The sequence below is a fragment of the Schistocerca serialis genome, chromosome 5, assembly GCF_023864345.2.
Source record: "Schistocerca serialis cubense isolate TAMUIC-IGC-003099 chromosome 5, iqSchSeri2.2, whole genome shotgun sequence".
Lineage (NCBI taxonomy): Eukaryota > Metazoa > Arthropoda > Insecta > Orthoptera > Acrididae > Schistocerca > Schistocerca serialis.
The window spans coordinates 820,366,538-820,390,390 of NC_064642.1; the positions used below are offsets into that span (position 1 = coordinate 820,366,538).

At 38.4% G+C, this 23,853-nt stretch overlaps 1 protein-coding gene across 1 annotated transcript in view; it reads left to right on the forward strand.

The window, feature by feature from the left end:
* Positions 1-15,812, forward strand: part of LOC126482248 (radial spoke head protein 4 homolog A) — a 469,316-nt gene extending 453,504 nt beyond the window's left edge. Inside the window, exon 14 of the mRNA XM_050106228.1 lies at positions 15,575-15,812. Within this exon, the coding sequence (XP_049962185.1) occupies positions 15,575-15,812 (238 nt within the window). The remainder of the gene's footprint in view (positions 1-15,574) is intronic.
* Positions 15,813-23,853: the final 8,041 nt, after the last annotated feature.

Below are 23,853 nucleotides of genomic sequence, written 5' to 3' on the forward strand. Positions count from 1 at the left end.
AGAAAGGGTATGGCTACAGATCGCAGGATGTCATATACATAGGTCATGCTGGTCACACTGCCCTGGACATGCACCAACCATGAATTGTAGTCTTGTGCAAATGCAGTCACTGTGATGCGCTCCCCTTGTATGCAGCAATCCAAAATGCAGCCATCATTTTCAAACAAACAGATTCTGGACTCATCCATTCCTGCCCCCAATGATGTCATTTCATACACCATTGCCATCTAGGATGTTTCTGCACATTCTTCAAAGGTGGGCGGAGAAGTGAACAATTTCCATGTAATCAGTGCCATAATAAATGGCAACAGACTGTCACCCCTGATAGTGTTCAATGCTGTGAAGATGAGGTGTCAATCTTCTTAGGGGTGGTCTGGGTGGTGCGACCTGACCCATCTTTTTGCGTTCTACGGCCTCCTGTGGACCATCTGCACACACCCATTGCACTGCCAAAACACTTTGTCCCACATGAGCAGCAATTTCCCAAATGGATGCATCACAATGCACTGTCTTTCAAACTCACTCATTTGATGGTATGATTAACACATATGTCTGTGAGGCATATTACATGTCTCCTCAAGTCACACTGATCCATTACCTTCTGTTTATAGTAACAACAAGAGCCACAGGCACATTTTACTGGTAGGTGGTGGTGTCCGTGATATCATGGCTAATCATTTCTACAGAACATACTAATGTACATAATCTGTGAATGTGAGCATCCTATCTCTAGCCATTCACGGTGTTCTCTTTTTTCTGTACATGAGTGTGTATACATACATGAAACCTAAACAAAGTAGTGTAGGATTAGGCGGGGATATGGGAGTAGGTTGGCCATGATGTAATCAAAGGAAACTTCCCATCATTCACATTAACACCTTGGGAAAACCACAGAAAACAAGGTGGATGGCCAGACAGGGAGTAAAGCCCGCACCTCCTGACCACAACTCCAGTGCACTAAGATTGGTATAGCCACCTCACTCAGTACATGATTGTAGGGGAATCACTAATACATAATCTACACTGAGATTGCAACATGCACAGGAAGTAAATCAATGTTATAACTTGAACATGAAATTCTGATATAAAGTCCTACTGAAATAATGAAAACACATGAACACATTAATAACACTGCTGAAAAGTATATCACACAAACTCATGAAAACCTGCCGACACTGTATCAAACACAACTAACCTAGCACAAGATTCCTTCTCTGAAGAGGCATACTGCACTGGATCTGAAACAGAGGAAACTAACAGCAGAAACCTTCATTTACAAGTACAGACATTGCATAGATGATACATCATTTAACAGAATCAAAAGAACTCAACAATAAATGAGGGCCTAGTATTCCTGTAAGCTAACATACTTACACTGTAGAAACTCTTCTCAACAAGATATGGTTTTAACTCAGCTCCAAAATCTGTTTCCCTCTCCAACCTCTTCTGTAAATTGCCAATGCTTTACAAAGAATGACACCAAAGTAGCTCACATGTCTTCGAGTACAAGTTGTTCTTTCTTGTTCAGTATGGGTGGACCCCCAGTTGCGAGTATTATACCTGTGGTAAAAGTGGTCAGTTTGCTGGTCACCAAGCCGAGCTCTTGCCATCAATAACATTTGTAGATGTATAAGAATGGAACAGTAAGCAAACATGACTTTTTAAGTATGGGCTTACAATGAGCCTGTTGGCATTTAACCGTGAATGCAAGGACTTGAGGATTTGACCAGTCATTGTTGTAGGCAGAGATCCCTTACATTTCTCACTATTTATGCTACTGTCACCTGCAGACAACATCTTGGTTGCAGAGTCCAAGGCATGTATGTCATTTCTACAAATAAGGAACAGAAGAAACCCTAACATACTACCCCATGTACACCTATTTCACTTTCTTTTTTCTGATTTTATGATTAGAATGAACTGATGTGAGTATCACAAACTGTGAGCACTTTTGTAAATATGATTGAAACTATTTGTTTTCTTTTCTTTTTATCCACAATCACTTCCAGCTTACCTAAAGGAATTGCATTACTAAGAGTTTCAAAAGCTTTAGAAACACAAAAGTGGTTCAAATGGCTCTAAGCACTAAGGGACTTAACATCTGAGGTCATCAGTGCCCTAGACTTAAAACTACTTAAACCTAACTAACCTAAGGATAGCACACACATCCATACCTGAGGCAGGATTCGTACGTGTCCGTAGCAGCACCGTGGTTCCGGACTGAAGCACCTAGAACTGCTCGGCCACAGCAGCCAGTGCTTTAGAAACACATAAATTAATTTTTTCAACATTATTTTTGCTATCCAAATTTCTAAATACTTCATCTGTATTGTTTCTGCACTTCTATCTTTCAAAAGCCATTTCTCCTAGACGAAGCACCACTTAAAATACATAGATGTATGTGCTGCCATCACAATGAGTGCCTGGCTCACTACTCACATGTGGCTAAGAGCATGCTCACGCATCTCTTTCATGATCACAGAATATAACTGGAACCATTATAACCTGGAGTTCACATTTGCCTAATTTGACTGTCGAACTTTTTTCTTTGGGGTAAATTCAAATATGAAGTCTATGCATTAGTTCCAATGACCCAAGAGGATTTACATCATCATATTGTTGCAGCATGTACAATACTGAAGGAATCTCTTTGGTCTGTCCATAATTTCTTGCAACTATGAATATGAATTGCAGTTGACGGTGGGCATTTAGAACACTTTTGATATAAGTGAAATTTTAAGAAATTGTTTAATGGCCACATTCTTTTGTGATTTCCTTTTAGTTGCTGTTGCTGATGCAGTTTTGTGATGTAAGCCTGTATCTTGCTTGACATCAGACTCATGTCACAAAGTTATTGTTTAATAATCCATTTACTGCAATTTGCTGTTTTAATAAATTTATTCCAATTCTGACATGCACCTTTTTTCCAAGGCTCTGACAGAAACAAGAGCAGAACTGTTACTGTAGCTAATTAACTGGTGAATTATCCTTCAATGCCTTATCCTTCTTCTTCCAGTCGGTGTGTCAGTACAACAACATGCAGCCAAGTATGATTAGTATCAGTTTTAAATTAAACTTTTCTCCACTGTTACATTTTTGTAAACGGTCCCTCTTAGCTGTGTCAAGCTGGAATGCATTACCAGGCAGATGCTACACATCAGTATAATAACCAGATAATAGAACACCATTGAATTCATCTATTTATAGACTTACAATTTTAGCCACACAAATTACCACAACTGCATTTGAAAAAGTGGAGCTGGGATCAGTATCTCTGCAATTACCATAGTGTAAAAGAGACTATATATCATTTATTGAGGATCTTTTCACAATTAATTTGGGTGAAAACAGAACATGTAATTTTTTCTCCATACTCCATACTCCTCTTTCCTGACCTCTAAATTTGCAGTGTTTTGTGTACTGAAGTAAGTTGTTTATCTAATATACAAATTATGATGGATACAAATGCAGTAACCTCATAGACATTTGTCTCCATAATTTAAGCTTTGTATTTCACAAGTATTGCTGATCATTTACATTGTGTTGTACATATAAACATACATAAACGTTACATACTTCAGCTTAGATTTTAAATATAAATTCAGCATTGACATAACTGTTACAGTGTGAGATTCTTGCCATTAGCTCTTTACATTCCTTCACAGTCATCATTTATAACTAACATTGTTGTTTGTCCACAAAGTTTCTAAATGTGTAACTCTTCCATACTTCATCATACTTCTCACTACTTCAACATCATAATTCATCAGTACCATAAACTCTAATACTACCACAAAATTGTCCTTGCCAGTATCTCCTCAATACAATACCAATACCTCTCTATCCTGTCCATACTCACTTCACAAAATCAATGTTGAATAAAACATAAAGAAAATCTCATCTTTCCATGAACTTCAAGAATACAATCTGTCATGAATCGTTCAACATGAAACCAAATCATACTTTTTTTAGCTATCCTCATGACAGGACAATGTTTCCCTTTTAATAACAATAATTCTTTTGTCCACACAGGTATGTTTATAGAGACAGTGTTAAATGTTTCCCAATTTCACCATTATGTGTCATGTAACGCATATGTTGCCATGTTTACAGCTGTAATTTTTCAGATTATCAGTATTTAACTTTACAACCACAAGTCCTTTTTTCTATGTCAGACTGCATCAAAGATCTCAGAAATATATTAACATATGCATATTGTGTTACAGTTAATGACCGTTACTATAAGAGAGAATAACCTCCAAGTGACTATGCGAGTGAGTTCATCAATATTTTCAAGAAAATGCAGATTAAGTTCACACTTTATGTTCACATAAAGTAATAGTTTGAAGACCCCTAGTACTGCTTTAATTGTATGAATTTACAAAGACTAATTCTTTTCCATGGGCTATCAAAGTTGCCCCCCCCCCCCTTCTCCCCCATGAACCATGGACCTTGCCGTTGGTGGGGAGGCTTGCGTGCCTCAGCGATACAGATAGCCGTACCGTAGGTGCAACTACGACGGAGGGGTATCTGTTGAGAGGCCAGACAAACGTGTGGTTCCTGAAGAGGGGCAGCAGCCTTTTCAGTAGTTGCAAGGGCATCAGTCTGGATGATTGACTGATCTGGCCTTGTAACACTAACCAAAACGGCCTTGCTGTGCTGGTACTGTGAACGGCTGAAAGCAAGGGGAAACTTCGGCCGTAATTTTTCCCGAGGGCATGCAGCTTTACTGTATGGTTAAATGATGATGGCGTCCTCTTGGGTAAAATATTCCAGAGGTAAAATAGTCCCCCATTTGGATCTCCGGGTGGGGACTACTCAAGAGGATGTCGTTATCAGGAGAAAGAAAACTGGCGTTCTACGGATCGGAGCGTGGAATGTCAGATCCCTTAATCAGGCAGGTAGGTTAGAAAATTTAAAAAGAGAAATGGATAGGTTAAATCTAGATATAGTGGGAATTAGTGAAGTTCGGTGGCAGGAGGAACAAGACTTCTGGTCAGGTGACTACAGGGTTATAAATACAAAATCAAATAGGGGTAATGCAGGAGTAGGTCTAATAATGAATAGGAAAATAGGAATGCGGGTAAGCTACTGCAAACAGCATAGTGAACGCATTATTGTGGCCAAGATAGATACGAAGCCCACGTCTACTACAGTAGTACAAGTTTGTATGCCAACTAGCTCTGCAGATGATGAAGAAATTGAAGAAATGTATGATGAAATAAAAGAAATTATTCAGATAGTGAAGGGTGACGAAAATTTAATAGTCATGGGTGACTGGAATTCGGTAGTAGGAAAAGGGAGAGAAGGAAACGTAGTAGGTGAATATGGATTGGGGCTAAGAAATGAAAGAGGAAGCCGCCTGGTAGAATTTTGCACAGAGCACAACTTAATCATAGCTAACACTTGGTTCAAGAATCATAAAAGAAGGCTGTATACATGGAAGATTTAGGAACCAGGTTTTAAATTGTAAGACATTTGCAGGGGCAGATGTGGACTCTGACCACAATCTATTGGTTATCACCTGTAGATTAAAACTGAAGAAACTGCAAAAAGGTGGGAATTTAAGGAGATGGGACCTGGAAAACTGAAAGAACCAGAGGTTGTACAGAGTTTCAGGGTGAGCATAAGGGAACATTTGGCAGGAATGGGGGAAAGAAATACAGTAGAAGAAGAATGGGTAGCTTTGAGGGATGAAGTAGTGAAGGCAGCAGAGGATCAAGTAGGTAAAAAGACGAGGGCTAGTAGAAATCCTTGGGTAACAGAAGATATATTGAATTTAATTGAGGAAAGGAGAAAATATAAAAATGCAGTAAATGAAGCAGGCAAAAAGTAATACAAACGTCTCAAAAATGAGATCAACAGGAAGTGCAAAATGGCTAAGCAGGGATGGCTAGAGGACAAATGTAAGGATGTAGAGGCTTATCTCCCTTGGGGTAAGACAGATACTCCCTACAGGAAAATTAAAGAGACCTTTGGAGATAAGAGAACCACTTGCATGAACATCAAGAGCTCAGATGGAAACCCAGTTCTTATCAAAGAAGGGAAAGCAGAAAGGTGGAAGGAGTATATAGAAGGTCTATATAAGGGTGATGTACTTGAGGACAATATTAGGGAAATGGAAGAGGATGTAGATGAATATGAAATGGGAGATACGATACTGCGTTAGGAGCTTGACAGAGCTCTGAAAGACCTGAGTCGAAACAAGGCCCCCGAAGTAGACAACATTCCATTGGAACTACTGACGGCCTTGGGAGAGCCAGACCTGACAAAACTCTACCATCTGGTGAGCAAGATGTATGGAACAGGCGAAATACCCTCAGACTTCAAGAAGAATATAATAATTCCAATCCCAAAGAAAGCAGGTGTTGACAGATGTGAAAATTACCAAACTATCAGTTTAATAAGTCACAGCTGCAAAATACTAATGCGAATTCTTTACAGAAGAATGGAAAAACTAGTAGAAGCCGATCTCAGGGAAGATCAGTTTGGATTCCATTGAAATGTTGGAACACGTGAGGCAATACTGACCCTACGACTCGTCTTAGAAGCTAGATTAAGGAAGGACAAACCTACGTTTCTAGCATTTGTAGACTTAGAGAAAGCTTTTGACAGTGTCGACTGGAATACTCTCTTTCAAATTCTGAAGGTGGCAGGGGTAAAATACAGGGAGCAAAAGGCTATTTACAATTTGTACAGAAACCAGATGGCAGTTATAAGAATCGAGGGGCATGAAAGGGAAGCAGTGGTTGGGAAGGGAGTGAGACAGAGTTGTAGCCTATCCCCAATGTTATTCAATCTGTATATTGAGCAAGCAGTGAAGGAAACAAAAGAAAAATTCAGAGTAGATGTTATAATCCATGGAGAAGAAATAAAAACTTTGAAGTTCGCCGATGACATTGTAATTCTGTCAGAGACAGCAAAGGACTTGGAAGAGCAGTTGAACGGAATGGATAGTGTCTTGAAAGGAGGATATAAGATGTACATCAATAAAAGCAAAACGAGGATAATGGAATGTAGTCGAATTAAGTCGGGTGATGCTGAGGGAATTAGAGTAGGAAATGAGACACTTAAAGTAGTAAAGGAGATTTGCTATTTGGGGAGCAAAATAACTGATGATGGTCGAAGGAGAGAGGATATAAAATGTAGACTGGCAATGGCAAGGAAAGTGTTTCTGAAGAAGAGAAATTTGTTAACATTGAGCATAGATTTAAGTGTCAGGAAGTCATTTCTGAAAGTATTTGTATGGAGTGTAGCCATGTATGGAAGTGAAACATGGACGATAAATGGTTTGGACAAGAAGAGAATAGAAGCTTTTGAAATGTAGTGCTACAGAAGAATGCTGAAGAATAGATGGGTAGATCACATAACTAATGAGGAAGTATTGAATAGGATTGGGGAGAAGAGAAGTTTGTGGCACAACTTGACTAGAAGAAGGGATCAGTTGGTAGGACACGTTCTGAGGCATCAAGGGATCACCAATTTAGTATTGGAGGGTAGCGTGGAGGGTAAAAATCGTAGAGGGAGACTAAGAGATGAATACACTAAGCAGATTCAGAAGGATGTAGGTTGCAGTAGGTACTGGGAGATGAAGAGGCTTGCACAGGATAGAGTAGCATGGGGAGCTGCATCAAACCAGTCTCAGGACTGAAGACCACAACAACAACAACAATCAAACGGTAATTGGATGTTGACAAGATGTAATATGTAATCACCATGAGTTTGTGTGTCTATATATTATTATTTTCGATTATTCTCTTTAGGAGAGTGATTGAACTTGACTAATCATGATTTCTTTTTCTTTCTTCCCAAATTCTCTTCATACATTCACTGTGTTCTCTCTTGCGTTCTTCTGACCATCTTTTTCCTGTTCTGTTCTCCGTATGTTCTTGTTTAAGTGTGTGTTTCTTTATGATGTTTCTAAACTGTTCTGTGTTGTTTATGTTGTCTTGTGTGATCTCCAGTTCTTTAATGTCTTCTTCTGTTTCAGTGATCCACTTTGTCTTGTTTTTACTCTTGTTTACTTCTCAAAGATTTGCCTTGTGAGCCTGCTTTTATTCATCCTGTTGATATGTCCATAAAATTTCATCCTTCTCTTTATAATGGTGTCTTATTGTTTCTGTGTCTTTGTAAATCTCTGTAGTTGGCCTCTTCATCCAAATTCCTCCCCAAAACACTGGCCCATATATTTTCCTCAGAATTTTTTTTCCTGATTTTTAATCTCTCTGATCTTCATGTGACCATGAATCACTGTAGTTTCTGCAGCATAAAGTGCTTCTGGTAGTACTACTGTGTTGTAATGTCTTAGTTTCACATTGACGGAAATAGATTTCTTATTATAGTGATTCCAAGTGAGCTTATATGCTTTTTGTAGTCTGGAGATTCTACCTTTATTGGCTATTGAGTCCTGATGGTTGTATTATCTCTCCAAGATATCTGAAGTGGGCAACTTATGCCATTTTCTGGTACTGAGTAGTAATGGGGAGATTATGTACAGGTTTGTTTTCCATATATTGTGTTTTCTCATAGGAGATTTGTAGCCCAGTTTTCTGTGAGATTTTGTGTAGTTTTTCCAGTGCTAATTTGGCTTCTCTCTATTGTTTCTTAGAATGGCAAGATCATCTGTGAAATCCAGACCCTTCACCCTGAACTCCTTTCATTTCCTTTTCCCAAATCCTCACAATTTTTTCGAGAACCATGTTAAATAGAAAGGGGGACATTCCATCTCCTTTGCGAACACCAGTATGGATATGAAATGCTTCTGATGTTTCTCCCACGCATTTAACTTTGGATGCTGTATCTGTTAATGCCTTTTAAATGATCGACCTTGTTTTCCTGTCAATCCTGAACTCCTCTGAAGTATGGAATAATGTTTGTCTATCTATTGAATCATAAGCCTTTTTAAAATCGACAAAAGTTACCACAGTATTCTACATCTTCTCATTTGCAAAATTGTTTTTAAGATCCATATCTGTTTGATGCAAGATTGACCTTTGCGAAACCCTGCCTGATACTCCCCTATTAACTGGTCTGCTTGTTCTTCTAGTCTGTTCAATACGGCCTTTGAAAGAATTTTGTATATTACAGGGAGCAGTGAAATTCCCCTGGAATTAATGCACATTTCCACTCTTCAGGTTTTTGTTCAGTTTTCCAAATAGTTGATATAATTTTGTGGGTTGCTTGTGTGAGATTATTGTCATTTAATTTCCATACTTCTGGTATGATTCCAACTTCCCCTGAAGACTTGTTGTTCTTCAAAGAATTGATTATTTCCTTTACCTCTTTAAGTGATGGTGTATTTGAATCGGGATTGGATGTGGGTTTTTCAAAATCTAGTTGTTCTGTCAGAGGTTCACATTTGAGAAGTGAGTGAAAAGTTTAGCTAAAATTTGACAGTTCTTTTTAGGGTTGGTTTTCAGTGAACCATCAGGCCAGTGAAAGCACAGGTTATGTAGTTGATACCCTGTTAGGTTTTCTTTGAAAATTTTGTAAAAATTTCTGATGTTGTTCTTGATAAATTCTTGTTCAGCAGGCAACGAGAAAGCGCTGGTAGACAGACACAATAAAAAACACACACACAAATTTCAAGCTTTTGCAACCCACAGTTGCTTCATCAGGAAAGAGGGAAGGAGAGGGAAAGACGAAGGGATGTGGGTTTTAAAGGAGAGGTTAAGGAGTCATTCCAGTCTCGAGAGCGGAAAGACACATATGTGCGGATGGATATGTATGTGTGTGCGATTGTATACCTGTCCCTTTTTCCCCCTAAGGTAAGTCTTTCCACTCCCGGGACTGGAATGACTCCTTAACCTCTCCCTTAAAACCCACATCCTTTCGTCTTTCCCTCTCCTTCCCTCTTTCCTGATGAAGCAACCGTGGGTTGTGAAAGCTTGAAATTTGTGTGTGTTTGCGTGTTTTTTATTGTGTCTACCAGAGCATTCTCATTGCCTGCTTAAATAAACTGAACAAGAATTTATCAAGAACAACATCAGAAATTTTTACAAAATTTTCAAAGAAAACCTAACAGGTTTCAGGAATCTGTTTTCCGGTCTTAGTCTATGGACTTCCCAGTTTACTCTACTACTTTACTACTTGCTTTATGTATAGATTGACTGATGTTGAAGGCCACAACTCTGTCTCGCTACCTTCTCAACCACTGCTTCCCATTCATGTCCTTTGACTATTATAACTGGAGTCTAACAGTACGAGAGAAGGAAAGTTGCTACTCACCATATAGCGGAAATGCTGAGCCGTGATAGGCACAATAAAAAGATTTACACAATCATAGCTTTCGGCCATTAAGGTCTTTGTCAGCAGTAGACACACATACACACACGCACACACACACACTCAAACAAGCGCAACTTGCGCACACATCTGGAGTCTGGTGTATGAAAAGTTGTTCATAACCTTTCTTTCCCTGTATTTCATCCATGCTACATTAATAATTTCAAAGTTTGTCTTCCAGTTGAAGTGCTTCACTTTCCAAATTTACTAATTTGTAAAGGGTGATTCATCTTTTTTTTTCCATCCTATTTTCCACGATAAGCTTTAAAAGCAGTATTCCCTCATATGTTCTGCAGTTCAGCTATACCATGCGGTGTTTCCCTTTCTTGTGTGCACATTGCTACTTGACTGTAACATCATGAGTAGGGAACACTGTGTGGCAGATCTGTGAAGTGCTGTGAGTTACTTTTGATGGCCATGTACGAATTTATTTGTCTTGACTTTATTTACAGGCAGGGTGATGCTGTAAGAGAGTGTCTCACAACTTCCAGCTAGTGAATGATGAACACATCTTCAATGATAATCTTCTGTATTGTTTCAACTACATACATCAATTGTGAAGACACATCCAGATATCAGTAACTCATAAATTCAGATACATCAATCAATATGTCCGAACACACCGAATTAGACTTGAGATCTGAGATTTACAATCTTCATTTGTCTTGAGCATTTATGTTGTAGTATGTCCATTTTCTCTGAGGTGTTCATGACACCATCGAGTCATGAATGCCCACGTCCAGCAAGTGCTGCTGCACTCACCGTTAGTGTGCCTTGCCCCTACTGTGTTACATCACTGCATACGCACCATCTGCACAGATCACAGATCAGGATGCGCATTGTGTGTTTTCCCCACTACATGAAATGTTTATTACAGACACAACCATCTTTTGCCAGTGGGAGTGTCCTCTGTGGAACATAGGTCATTCTCACAAACAACCCATGGTAGACTATAACCAAAATTTATCCGAAGACAGCTTCTACCATTCATTCATTTCCTGTCTTGAATATCCTGCATATTGAGTAGAATAATTTTGACATGGCTGGTTCCCACAAGCATATTAAGAATCTAATGGATTGTCATCTACTCTAGATGCCTTCTATTGATGCCTGTCTCACAGCTGTCTCAAATTTTCTCACAGTATCACTTCACCCATCTTATCTTCATCTGCATCCCAAATGGTGCTCTCAAGGAGATATCTCTTGTTAATTAAGGCAAAAAATAAATCTTTATTGTGCTGGGCACTCTTACACAGGGAAAGTAATCAAGTGGACCTGTTTGCATGGAATTGGGTCCAAAAATGACAAAATATGTTGGTAATGCAGTGTAGTAATACAGACTCATGCAAATACAAGAAATGTTGAGCAGTTTAATTTATTCTGCATCTGATTTAGTTCATAAAAGAATTTCATAATGCACCTAAACTTAGGTGGCTTATGAATAGGAAAGATTATTTTTATGACATTATTTGTACATATGGTATAGGATGAGGCAGACATCGCTTGACATAATTCATTTATAATTTTAGTAATGAAGTGAGACTACATGATGAACACAATCAGTATACATTTTAATATAAACTGATGAACTACATTGTTTGTACGTATGATAGAGGACATGAAAAGGATAAAACAATTAATTTTTAATTCAGTGCTTGTTAAGTGAAACTAAGCTATATGAAATATTTCTAGAGAACACAAATTCTGTATGAGTTAAATGTTTAAATGAACACTGGGTTAAAAGTGACTATATCAACTTTATAAATTCACTTTCAGATTAAAATTTAGCAGTAGGGTTTTGTACAAAAAACAGATTTAGGGCCTCATGATTTCTAGTACAGCAATCAATAAGTTTTGAAGTCAGATAGAAATTTAATTGCTTGAATAAGAAGCTGTTATTTGAAAGCTGCTGCAATGAACTTTTTAATGTCCCCACCCCCTGTAGTCTTCTGATTAGTTTCATGTGGCCCGCCACGAATTCTTCTCCTGTGCCAAGAGTAGCTCTTGCAATTATCTGCTGGATGTATTCCAATTTCTGTCTTTCCCTACAGGTTTTACCATCGACAGCTCCCTCTAGTACCATGGAAGTCATTCCCTGATGTCTTAACAGATGTGCTATCATCCTGTTCCTTCTCCTTATCAGTGTTTTCCACATATCCCTTTCCTTTCCGATTCTGCGCAGAACCTTCTCATTCCTTACCTTATCAGTCCACCTAATTTTCAGCATTTGTCTGTAGCACCACATCTCAAATGCTTCGATTCTGTTCTGTTCAGTTTCCCCACAGCCCATGTTTCACTACCATACAATACATACATACATTTAGAATATTGTGTATTAATTATTAGCATATATCATGTCCCTGGCTGTGCATCCATATGTGCATTTCTAGACAAATTTTAAGCTTTGCTGAGTACATCATAGGCAGAAACGTTGGATGAAAAGGTCATAATTTGTGCTGACTTCAAAATAGATGTAAGAGCTGATGACAGACGTGTCATTCCTTTGAAGGAATTTCTATCTACAAATGGCATGACACTAGGTTTTAGTGAACACACTGGAGTAACAGAATCTTCTACAAAATGTATAGATAATATTGTGAGCAGTATCAATTATGGTGCTACAGAAAACTTCATTTTAGAGTTGAGGATATCTGACTATTCAGACCTTTTTGTCTCTTTACCATATTTATGTAATATCTATACTGTAAATATAGTAAGGAACTTTAGTCAGCAAAATGTGAGTATATTTGTCTCAAAACTGAATGGAACTTCTTGGTCATCCAGTAACCATTGTTCAGTAAACAGTAACTACAACACTTTTGGGTCAGAATTCATGAGGATTTTCAATAATAGTACATGAATAATACCAGGTGTTCAAGTATGAAATGCAGATTTTGCACAACACATGTTGCAAAAATGCAGTTTGTGCCATTAAGATTAGACACTGCACCATTGTGATATGTCATCAACAAGTGTCACTTGCAAATGAGTGATAAATTGGAATAGCGTGTGCATAGTGTTGTGTTGTTATGTTTAATATGCTGAAATTTATACCAAACAAAGAGCATTCGCAGACAGCATTGATTTTTTTTTTTTTTCGTTTGAAGAAAGTTGCTGCTGAATCATACTGATTCAAGTGGCTTGTGGTGAACATGCTCCACCACATGTTACGTGTGACTGATGGTTTTGGCATTAAAAAAAAGAAGAAGAAGAAGAAGATGGGAAAGATTCAAGATTCAGAAGACTGGAAGACGGGTACCGTGCGAGGTGAATTACAGACAAATGAAAAAGCACAGAAGCACATGTGAGATTTTTCTCACTCAGTAGGAAGTCATTTTTGTGTTGTATAGTTACAGGGAATGAAAAGTGGACTTACTTTGAGAATCCCAAGTGCAAAAAGTCATGGGTAGACCATTCACATCCACTCCGTGTTTGGTGGGACCAGAGGGGTGTGGTCTATTATGAGCTATTAAAACCTGGAGAAATAGTTAATACTAAATGTTACCAACAACAACTGGCTAATTTGAACTGTTTACTGCTTAAAAAAGTCCACAGTACCGAAGAAGGCAACACAGTGTCATTTTTCTTCATGGCACATACAGCAAAACTGGTTCACAACATGTTCGAAGCACTCAGCTGGGAAGTTCTACCCCATGTGGCTTACTCACCAGACTTGGCTCCTTCCAATTACCACTTGTTTGCATTGATGGGTCATGCCCCTGCTGAGCAGTGCTTTAGTTCGTACATAAGGTGTGAAAAAATGGCTCGATGAATGGTTTGCAGCAGAAGGGGAAAATTTTTACTGGTGCGGTATTCACAAGTTGCCCAAAAGATGGGAAAAATGTATAACAAACGATGAAGCACACTTTGAATTAAGCTCTATTTATCATTCTTTTGAATTTATCGTACGCATGTGTTTCTTATAATAGCCACAGGAGGCCAAGTGCAATAACACCATGGTCGGCTAGTAGTTAAACAGGCAAAACAAATGGCCAAAAGTAAATTCATCTTAAGTTCTATAACAACAAAAGACTGAAATAGTTTTTGAAAAAACTAATCATTTTAACCGTGTTTTAGAAACTTATGTGGAATCTTTTACATATTCCAGACATATCTGTGAAGAATTCAACACACACTTTATAACCTTAAATAAAATGGATAAATTCTCTTCTCTTCAAATAAGTCCCAATACAATGAAACACACATTTAGAGAATTTAAATTTACTCATGTACGCTGTCATGCAATGGCTAACATTATAAAATTCTTAAAAAATCTTTAAATCTGTGGGTTTGGATGAAATTCCAACAAAAATAATAAAAGCAGGGTGTCATAATATTGCTCTCTAGCTGTGCCACATAATCAATTAGTGATCTCATGATTGTTGCTTTCCTGACAAGCTGAAATACATAGAAATTCGACCTATCCACAAAAGAGACAGACAAGATGCAATAGGAACTTTCCAGCCAGTATCGATATTATCAATTTTTCCTAAAATATTTCAGCAGTGTATAATCAGAAAATAAATAAATGAATAAATAAATAAAAAATAAAAAAATCTGAATAATCAGTACAGATTTCGGGATGGATGAAGTATTGTGCATGCTATTAGTGACATAATCATTAAAACAAGCAAATGCTTTGACAACAAGCTGTGTGTATCTGGCACATTTTTTTAATGTCGCTAAAGCATTTGACCAGGTAAACTGAAAGCTGCTGTTTCACAAGTGGCTGTTTATGGTTTCCATGGCAAATCTTCAAAATAGTTCTCATCCTCTCTCAAAAACAGAAAACAGAGGGTAGTTATACAACAAAAAGGTGAAAGAGGTTGTTGTCATTGGAAGGAGATACAAGGAAGCAACCCCAGAATGAACCGTACTAACAGTAAAGTACTATTGCACTGCTGTTTACTGCTTCTGTTTTCATAAGCTGAATTTCAGATGTAAATTTAGCAAGAAAGCTGCTGCTTTGAGAAATGGTGCTATTTACTCAGGCATGCTAAAAGTATATATTACATTGTTCTGATGACTCAGTGTTTATTTGATTAAAATGAGATTTCCAGATCTGCCAAATTGAATGTTCAATGAATGTGAGCTCTGTTCTAAAACCAAACATTGTACCATCTTTTATTGATGTTTACATCTGCTACCACTCAATAAGTGGAAGCACATCCTGCAATATAGTTTTAGTTTAAAGACCAGTAAATTATGTTCACAAAATGTTGCTGTTTGTAACTTTGTTTTTCAAGATTTATGTACAGAATCTTTCATACTATAAACTACTTCCTTACAGGAAATCTGACAATATTTATTTGGGATGGGGCCACAAATATGTTGCTCATAACTATTCTCCTCCTGGGATGGAGTCTATTCAAACAGAATACCCCCTTGGGCCAGAAATAATGGAAATTGAGGACCCATCTGTAGAACAAGAAGAAGCATGGAGACTGGCTCGCGAGAAAAAGAAGGCTCGACCCGAAGAAGAAGAAGAAGAGGAAGAGGAAGGAGAGGAGGAGGAAGAGGAAGATTAGAATATCTGTGACAACTTTATTTTTTACTCATCATTATTATTTCCAATTTTGTTCTTTTATGTATTTTATTTCATGTCTTATAGCTGTACATCATTATTTTACAAAAATAACATAACCTTTCTCTCAAATAATTACTACTGTACACACACACACACACACACACACACACACGTTGATTGCTGGTGGTATGAACAGTGTTGAGTGTGGGTGTTCAGATTCTTCCCAAAATTCACATTATCACACTAGAAACTGCATGTACGATCTCATAAAGTGACATACACATGGCTCTTCAAAAGATAACCAAAGACTAAAAATACAGCCAGATAATCTCTGAATAACATGCCAGATAAAGAATGGCTTCAACATATCCTATCTACTTGTCTGAAAATTAACACTCAGGAATTTGTAAAAAGTTTTAGCTGAGTAGTGAGGGGTAAAGAAACAGAAAATTTGGTTGGAAATGTCTAACTGAGGTTACACAAATCTCTTCAAAAAGTTGAGCCACATTGCACAATTCCTGTTTCTTCAGCAAAGAAGATAAGTCCAACAAAACAGTGTTTCATTAGTGCACACCAGGCATCCATTCATTCATTCATCATGTGGCGTGATTCCCATCACAAAGGAGAACTTTCAAGAATATGGAATGAGTCAAGTTATATGGGGTACTGGTATGTGAGTTAATCCACGGTGTATCTTGGACAGAAAACACATTTATTTTAATAGAATGGTGTAAAATAATTTACTGAAAATAGTGTCCCTTAGTACCTTTGACTTTTCCCACTTTTTGGGTAACGAAATGGATTCTATGATAAAAAGATTCTGGTTCTTCTAAACTCCACTTGTGAAGCCAGTTTTCGAGATTGTTAAAAAATGTGAAGTGTTATTCAGAATGGCTGTGCTGCATTGACCAAAATAAATGGTAATGGAGAGAGGTGATTCTGGTGAATGTAGTGTGTCAGGTAAGTTGTCCCATCAGGGTCCCTAAAGGTTTCCTTCACTCAGTTTGGAACATGTTATTTGACATTGTCGCAAAGCAAAATGACTTTCACATCACTAATCATATTATAGGTGCCTGTCTTTAGGTGCAGTGAATGAGTGAAACTGAGTAATCGTGCTGTGTAGCATTTAACTTCACCTTTTACCTGGTTACAGCAGCTTGCAGTATACTTTACTGAGCAGCAAACATATTATTATGTCAGAATTGTTGTCAATGAATCATCAAAACCAATCTCTGCATGTTGTTTCCAACAGGGCACATTCTCTCTATACTTCAACTGGCAAACAATGACTTTCTGAAGCAGATTTTTTGAGATAAAAGCAGAAGAGTAACACTTCTCACAAGTTCAGGGCATTAAGAGTATGTTCTTTACACTCCACCAGAAAGTCACACACAGATCTGAAAGTCTAATGTTTCTACTATTAAACATGTCTTGTGTTGCAGTCCACTATGTCACACTAGTACAGCTACTGCCTGTCTTTGTCAATAGTAAGAATTAATTCGAGATCCAAATACATTAATAAAACATGAACAAATCATTGAATCCTAATCACACACTGCATTAACAATAAACTATTTGTGACTACACCAACTGAACGCCTCTACTTTGAAAAAAGCTGCTGCCTCACGTATCTGTGACGTAGTAATATAAGTAATAGAAGCAGTAAAACTAACGTCTCACCATACAAGCTATCAACAGATCTGTGAAGAGGCCCGTTTGCAGTACACTCGTGCTTCTTGTGCAGCTTTAAAATAAACACTGCTGCTTACTGTGTAACCAACAGAAAATAATTTTAAATAATCAGATAATTTGTGGTTAATGGGGTATATTTTCAATTATTAACAATTACAACTTTCTTGCTTTATGCTACATGGGAGAGTGTTGGATTCCTTTGCACCAGATAAACATACCTCCACTCTGAATCCTAGACAATGATGCAAGATAAGAATATCCTGAATGTGCTCAGTGATGTTTTGGATCTTAAAATCAGATTTTGTCTAGCAACTGCCACCGAAAGTTGGGAACTAGCTTCTTGGCATTGTCTCTTAATAAAAAGCAATTATCAAACAGATTTTCATGTTCCTTGTATCAGAGGCCTCTAGGATTGATCTGCATGTCAGGACAAGGCCATTTGCCTACACATGGTAGGCAGCTGTAGTCCTGTGGATGACATTTCATCATGAGAATACTTCTGACATCACTTCTTACTGAAACACTTACCCAAAATATGGTGTGACGTACATCACATGGTGATCCATACTTCAAAGTTATGTCTTCTTCCAGAAGTGTGACAAATTCTTGAGCTTTGGCAGTCACTACAGCCTTTGTGACAGCATAGTGGGCACACTGTTATTGACTTATTCCTATTTATGAACAAAGATTATAGTTAATTAAAATTAGCACAATTGTTCAAATTAAGCATTCCAAATTCCATGTCAAGTGTTTTAAATTACTGGAAATTAATTATCTAACACAATAAGTAAACTTGAAGTTCAGAGCCACTGCCAGTACTGTTCCAGATTTTGTAATAAACACTATGAAATACTGAACTTTGGCTGCTTGTTTAAATTATCTTAATTTTTCAGTACAAAATGAAGTACAGTATAAATTAAATAACTCACTAACCAAGAAACTTATGTAATTTACCATTATTTGTAATATGTGTGTATTCATGTAAATGAGGGGATTCACAATGCAGAAGAAAAATAGTGCCAATATATTTTTATAAATTTGTAACCAGTAATATTTTCTGTAATTCAAAATCCTTTTCTTCTAACACCTCATCAAAAGCAGTAAATTCCAGCCTAGGCAAATTTCAGAGCATTATGTAGTTTTTAAAATAGCAGCTTGTCCTTAGTGGATGTCACCCAGATTTTTACGCAGTTTGAAAGCAAATCTATGTAGGAAGCTCACTCCTTATTGAGTTGTGCCACACTTAAGTACATTTTACACTCCAAAGTACATGTTCCACCAACTGCAAAACTCAATCATTATAGTTTAAGTACTTTCAAGTGATATCTCTTACCTAAATTAATTAATGTTTTTTTTTAAGTGAACAGTGTAGTGATAACAGGTACTGTGAGAGGTTGTCATCATACTGAGCTGTTGTCAGATCCAGTGACTCATCACATGGACTAATTTAAATGAACTATCAAAATGTAAATCACTTTAATAAATTATTGTAGGACTGTGATAAGTGAGAACTGGGTTTTCTTGTAGCTATGAACATTGTTTTGTGTGCCTCAGCTGAAATTTGACATTGCCATTGTGACTATTAAACTTTGTGGATTTGGACATGGATAATTGCACTAATAATTTGTCATAGTGTAAAAACTGGTCACCATACTTGTTAAGTGACCTTGACATGGAATAAAATGAGTGTATCATTGTCATGTAAAATATGGTGTGACGTACATCAATGAACGAAAACCATCTTACATTCAGTTAAATTTTCAGTTTTGCTGGTGCTGCCAAGGAGAGCTTATGAAATCCAAATTAGCTGGTACTGGATGGCCTGGTGATAACTGGGGAACATGCTTCCATTATTGGCGTTCATTACAGTGACTTAAGTTATATAATGTCCAACTAACTGATAGATGTCTGGCCAATGAGACTTACATTTGGTTCTATCTTTGGCCTTTAAAAATCCCAGATGATCTGATGTCCAAGCATCATGAAAAAAACTCAAATAAGGCTGCTTATAAATAAGCCGGGATGGCAAGCAACTGTTTCCCTGCCATTGGGTCATCATTCCTTCATGTTTCATCTATTAATCTCACTTTCTCCTTTGGCATCTTCTCCTTGCTGTAAGGCCTCTATGTTCTTCAGTAATGCTGGATTTGCACCCATGACTGGGGTATTGTCATCACTGTAATGTTCCTCCAATGGATTCTGCAAAAGTCATGTGGCATATTTGTTTTTGTGCCCATTTTTGTGTATTACTGTGAAGTATTCCTGAAGCCAGCAGTCCTGAACAAGCCTGCCAGCTTGTCAGCGAGCATAGAAAATGATGATCAGTCACAATAATGAATGCCCTGTCATTTAAACAGGATCAGGACTTGCTGACTGCCCAGACAACTGAAGTCACTAGCAGAGAACTCTGGATGTGTAAACAATCGTTACTTTAGTACCTTCTTCAATGTGCGCCGCTCCCATCCCAGAAGAAAGAGTAGTGGACAACAGATGCAAGCTGAGGGTGCTGGCTGCTGCTGGGTGGTCAGACGGAGGCTCTGAAATGATAGTCTAGGAGAAAGCAATTTTGAGTGTGATGACATAACATAACTTCAATGGAAAATAATTTTAATATGATGATTTGTCAGTTAATGTTCCATCACCTCATGTGCTGAGCAGAGCTTGTGTAAGCTTCATGTGTATAACAATAAATAGTTAATGTCATTTATGTAATTTGTTTTTGTAGTCACTGGTACATTAAAAGAAATATTTAATTATATTACAACTGGAAATAAAGTAATCGAGTAAGATTCCACAATGGAGGAATTAAGTGAGTTTAATCAGACATTTAGTCTGATACTTGAGTTAAGAGATAAACTTTAAAACTGGGATCTAAAGTAATATGCAAAAGGACCCTCGCACAGTGTCTAGTTCCTTCTGCACAGTCGCATCAAAAACTGCTACAACTCATGAAAATAATCATGCCTCCTTAAGAGCACAGACTCTTTCATGTTCATTGATGCAAAAAAAAGAAATTGGCATCTACCTCAGCAGTTCTGGTAATTACCCTACCTTGCAAGTGAAAGCCTTCGTGAAGCATCTCACATCACAAATGTGCCAACAAACTGGAAAATCTGTAATGGCCCTTACTTTTTATGTGACAGAACAGACTCCATTTCTGTCAGCATTATGTCTCAAGATTTCTTGGATTATAAAGAAGCACTTTCTTGGATTCATACAGAGCCTTTCAGCTTGGATACACTTAAACACAGTTGTCAAATGGCCTAGATCTGCTTCAAATGTCTTTGAGAAAATAACATCATCAATGCAGTAAAGACATGTCATTCATTTAAGATGGTAGAGTTGGTTGTCCATCGTGGGTTCAGAGGTTGCCGTAGAATTGCACAGACCAAAGCACATAATTTCAAACTTGTAGAAGCATCAATAGTACAACAACACTTTGCAGCCTTCATACACCCAGGGCGTCATCACCTAGTAGTGGTTACATATATCCTTTTTGGTGATTTTATTCTTACACCAGTAATAGGTGCAGTAACACTGTGTGCCACACATTTTCTTCATGAGAACCACAGGGGAAAACAAAGAACTCTCTGATGGCTGAATGATGAAGTCTCCCAGCATCTTCTCCATTTCTTCTAAATTATTTGGTTTTCAGGTGGAGGTACCTTATATGAGTGCTGACTGATGATCAGTTACCCCAGTGTTGATATCGTGAATGTCATTGGGTCTCCTGCTCTGTCTTGTCTCCTTCTGGATTTGAATGTACCCAAAAATTGACAGAGGATGGCCAACACTACCTGACATTGGTTTTCAGTCGAGCCAAGCCGTTCAGTATAAGTACCGCACATGGCTTAGGTAAGGTGCTGATTTTCATGACTGAATTACTGTCACATAAATTTACATCTTACTCTACAGTCAATTAATCATCCATCTGAACCATTGCATCACACATATCATATATTGTCAAATTAATTTAATTGGACAGATAAAAAATCTGCTCAACAAGGGGCGGCAGAACACACACATAAAAGAGGATAGTAATTAGGCAAGCTTTTGGAGCTGGTGGCTCCTTCTTGAGGCAGAAGGGTTAAATGGAAAGGATGAAGGGTGAAGGAAAAGGACTGGAGAGGTCTAGGAAAAGAGACAGATTTCAGGAAAGTCACCCAGAACCACACGTCAGGGGAGACTTACCGCATGGGATGAGAAGGGAAGACTGATTGTTGGGGACTGATTGATGGTTGGGGACTGCTTTGGATGAGTTTTGAAAATCTGAGTGTTTAAAGATGTAAGACAGGATAACTTGCAAGTCAGAGATTACTGCTTAAACATCATGCATGAGTTAATAAGAGTGAAAAGTTAAGTGCATTAGCTTTTCACTCTTATTAACTCATGAATGATGTTTAATCAGTGGTGCCAGTAGCACAAATAAGAATACACAACGCTATCCTAGCTTTCAAAATCAGTAGTTCCTTCTTAAGGAATGGCAGAGGGATAGGCTGTGGGAGGTTAAAAATAATTTAGATAAACTTGTCTCAAAACAGGTTGATCCCTCTCATCCTAATGTCCAAGTGACTTGCCCTTCCTTTTTAACCTTCCCTAAACACTCTCTTCCTTGAGGAAGGAAGTTCCAGAAGCTAGGATAGTGTCATGTATTGTTAGGTGTGCCTGTTTGACATGCAGATACACTGTGCGACAAGAAGAGTGAAGCACCTAGAAGGGGAGGAGGAAATGAAATGCAACATCAGGGGTTGAGAGGGTACACGATATTATTTCAGTGATAACAAATTGGAGTCAAATTTACAAACAACTTGACAGTATGCGCCGGCTTGTTGGTATGTCATTGCCACTCCTCTGGCCCACACGCTCACACTGTTGAGAGTGTCATAAAGCCACTGTATCCTCTCCCGAGCTGATTTGGCCCACAACTGTCATAACCGGTCCTCGATATCCCAGATACTGGCACTGGGATAGAGTTGATGTCCGAGCTGGTCCCACACACATTCTCGTTCTGTCTGGGACACGGGGACAGACCTGGGGATCTCGCTGGCCACAGGAGTACCTCATCATCACACTGACAGTTCACTGAAGCACATGCCATGTGTAGATGACCATTATTCTGTTTCAAAATGGTACTGTCAGACGAGAGGTAGCACACGAGAGCACAGGGTGTCTGTGACATACTGTCGTGTCATCAGTCCTACCTCATTAGTTATTAGCTGTGAATTGAAGTCTTATCCGATGGCTCCGCACACTGTGATGCCAGAAGTGACACCACTGTTCCTTCCTAAAACATCGGAAGAATGGGATCTCTCGCCAGATTGTCACTTTACTCGCCTGTGACAGTTATTCAGGGTACTGAAGAACCGCAGATCATCACTGAACACAGTGTGCTGCCATTCGTAAGCAGTTTGTGCTCTCCAGTCACAGAACCACTCCGAATGCAGCCGTCTGTGTCATCGCGTTAACGACAGCCTACACGTGGGACAGTAATTCCCTAGTCCGGGCGCTGTTAGTCTCCAACCGGCAGTGTGAGATGACACAGAACGTTGCAGGAAGCCCGTCACTCATTCTCAGATCGCGGGTGAAGATGCGAAAGGATCGGAATGTTCTTGTCTCTTTATACATTGATCTTCCCTCTTGATGGTCAAATGTGGTCGACCAGAACCTCGACGGTTGTGTGCCCGCACTGACATTCCCACACAGTCTGTCATCAAGTAGCTGAATGGCACACTGATCTGGATGTTGCACAATTTGGCCAGCCGGCTGAATGGAGACATACAGTGAGGTGCCTTTGAAACTCTGTAAGGTGCTGATTATGCCAGCTCACATGAGCACACAGTCTTCACAGTGATCACTTAATATGCGACACTGTTTGTGTCCTAATACACCTCACCAGTTCTGGTGACAACATTAAACACAAAAACACTAATGCATACCAGTGGCAGTTCTACCTGTCACAGAGAATTGCAACTCTAATCGTTTTGTAGCCAACAATGCTGTGTACCCATGAGAAGTTACATTGGCATCTAACCGTGTCTTCTGGGTGCTTCACATTTTTTGTCTAGCAATGTATTTCACCTCCTAGAGGTAAGTACTGGCTAGAAATTGTGACATAATGTTGAATGTTATGGTATCTGATTGCTCATTGAAGATAAATGTAATGTCCCTCTGTCCATTTCCCCCACATGTGTGCTAACAGTACTTTGATGACAGTCTGAGCATGAACTTACACTAGCACATATTGGCGAAGACTTGGAGATTCACCCATCTCTGATGAACTTTCGTGGTGCCCACATTCAGCTTATATCGGTGTTGTACTTGGCAGTTATTCTCACACTTGCATGATTAAA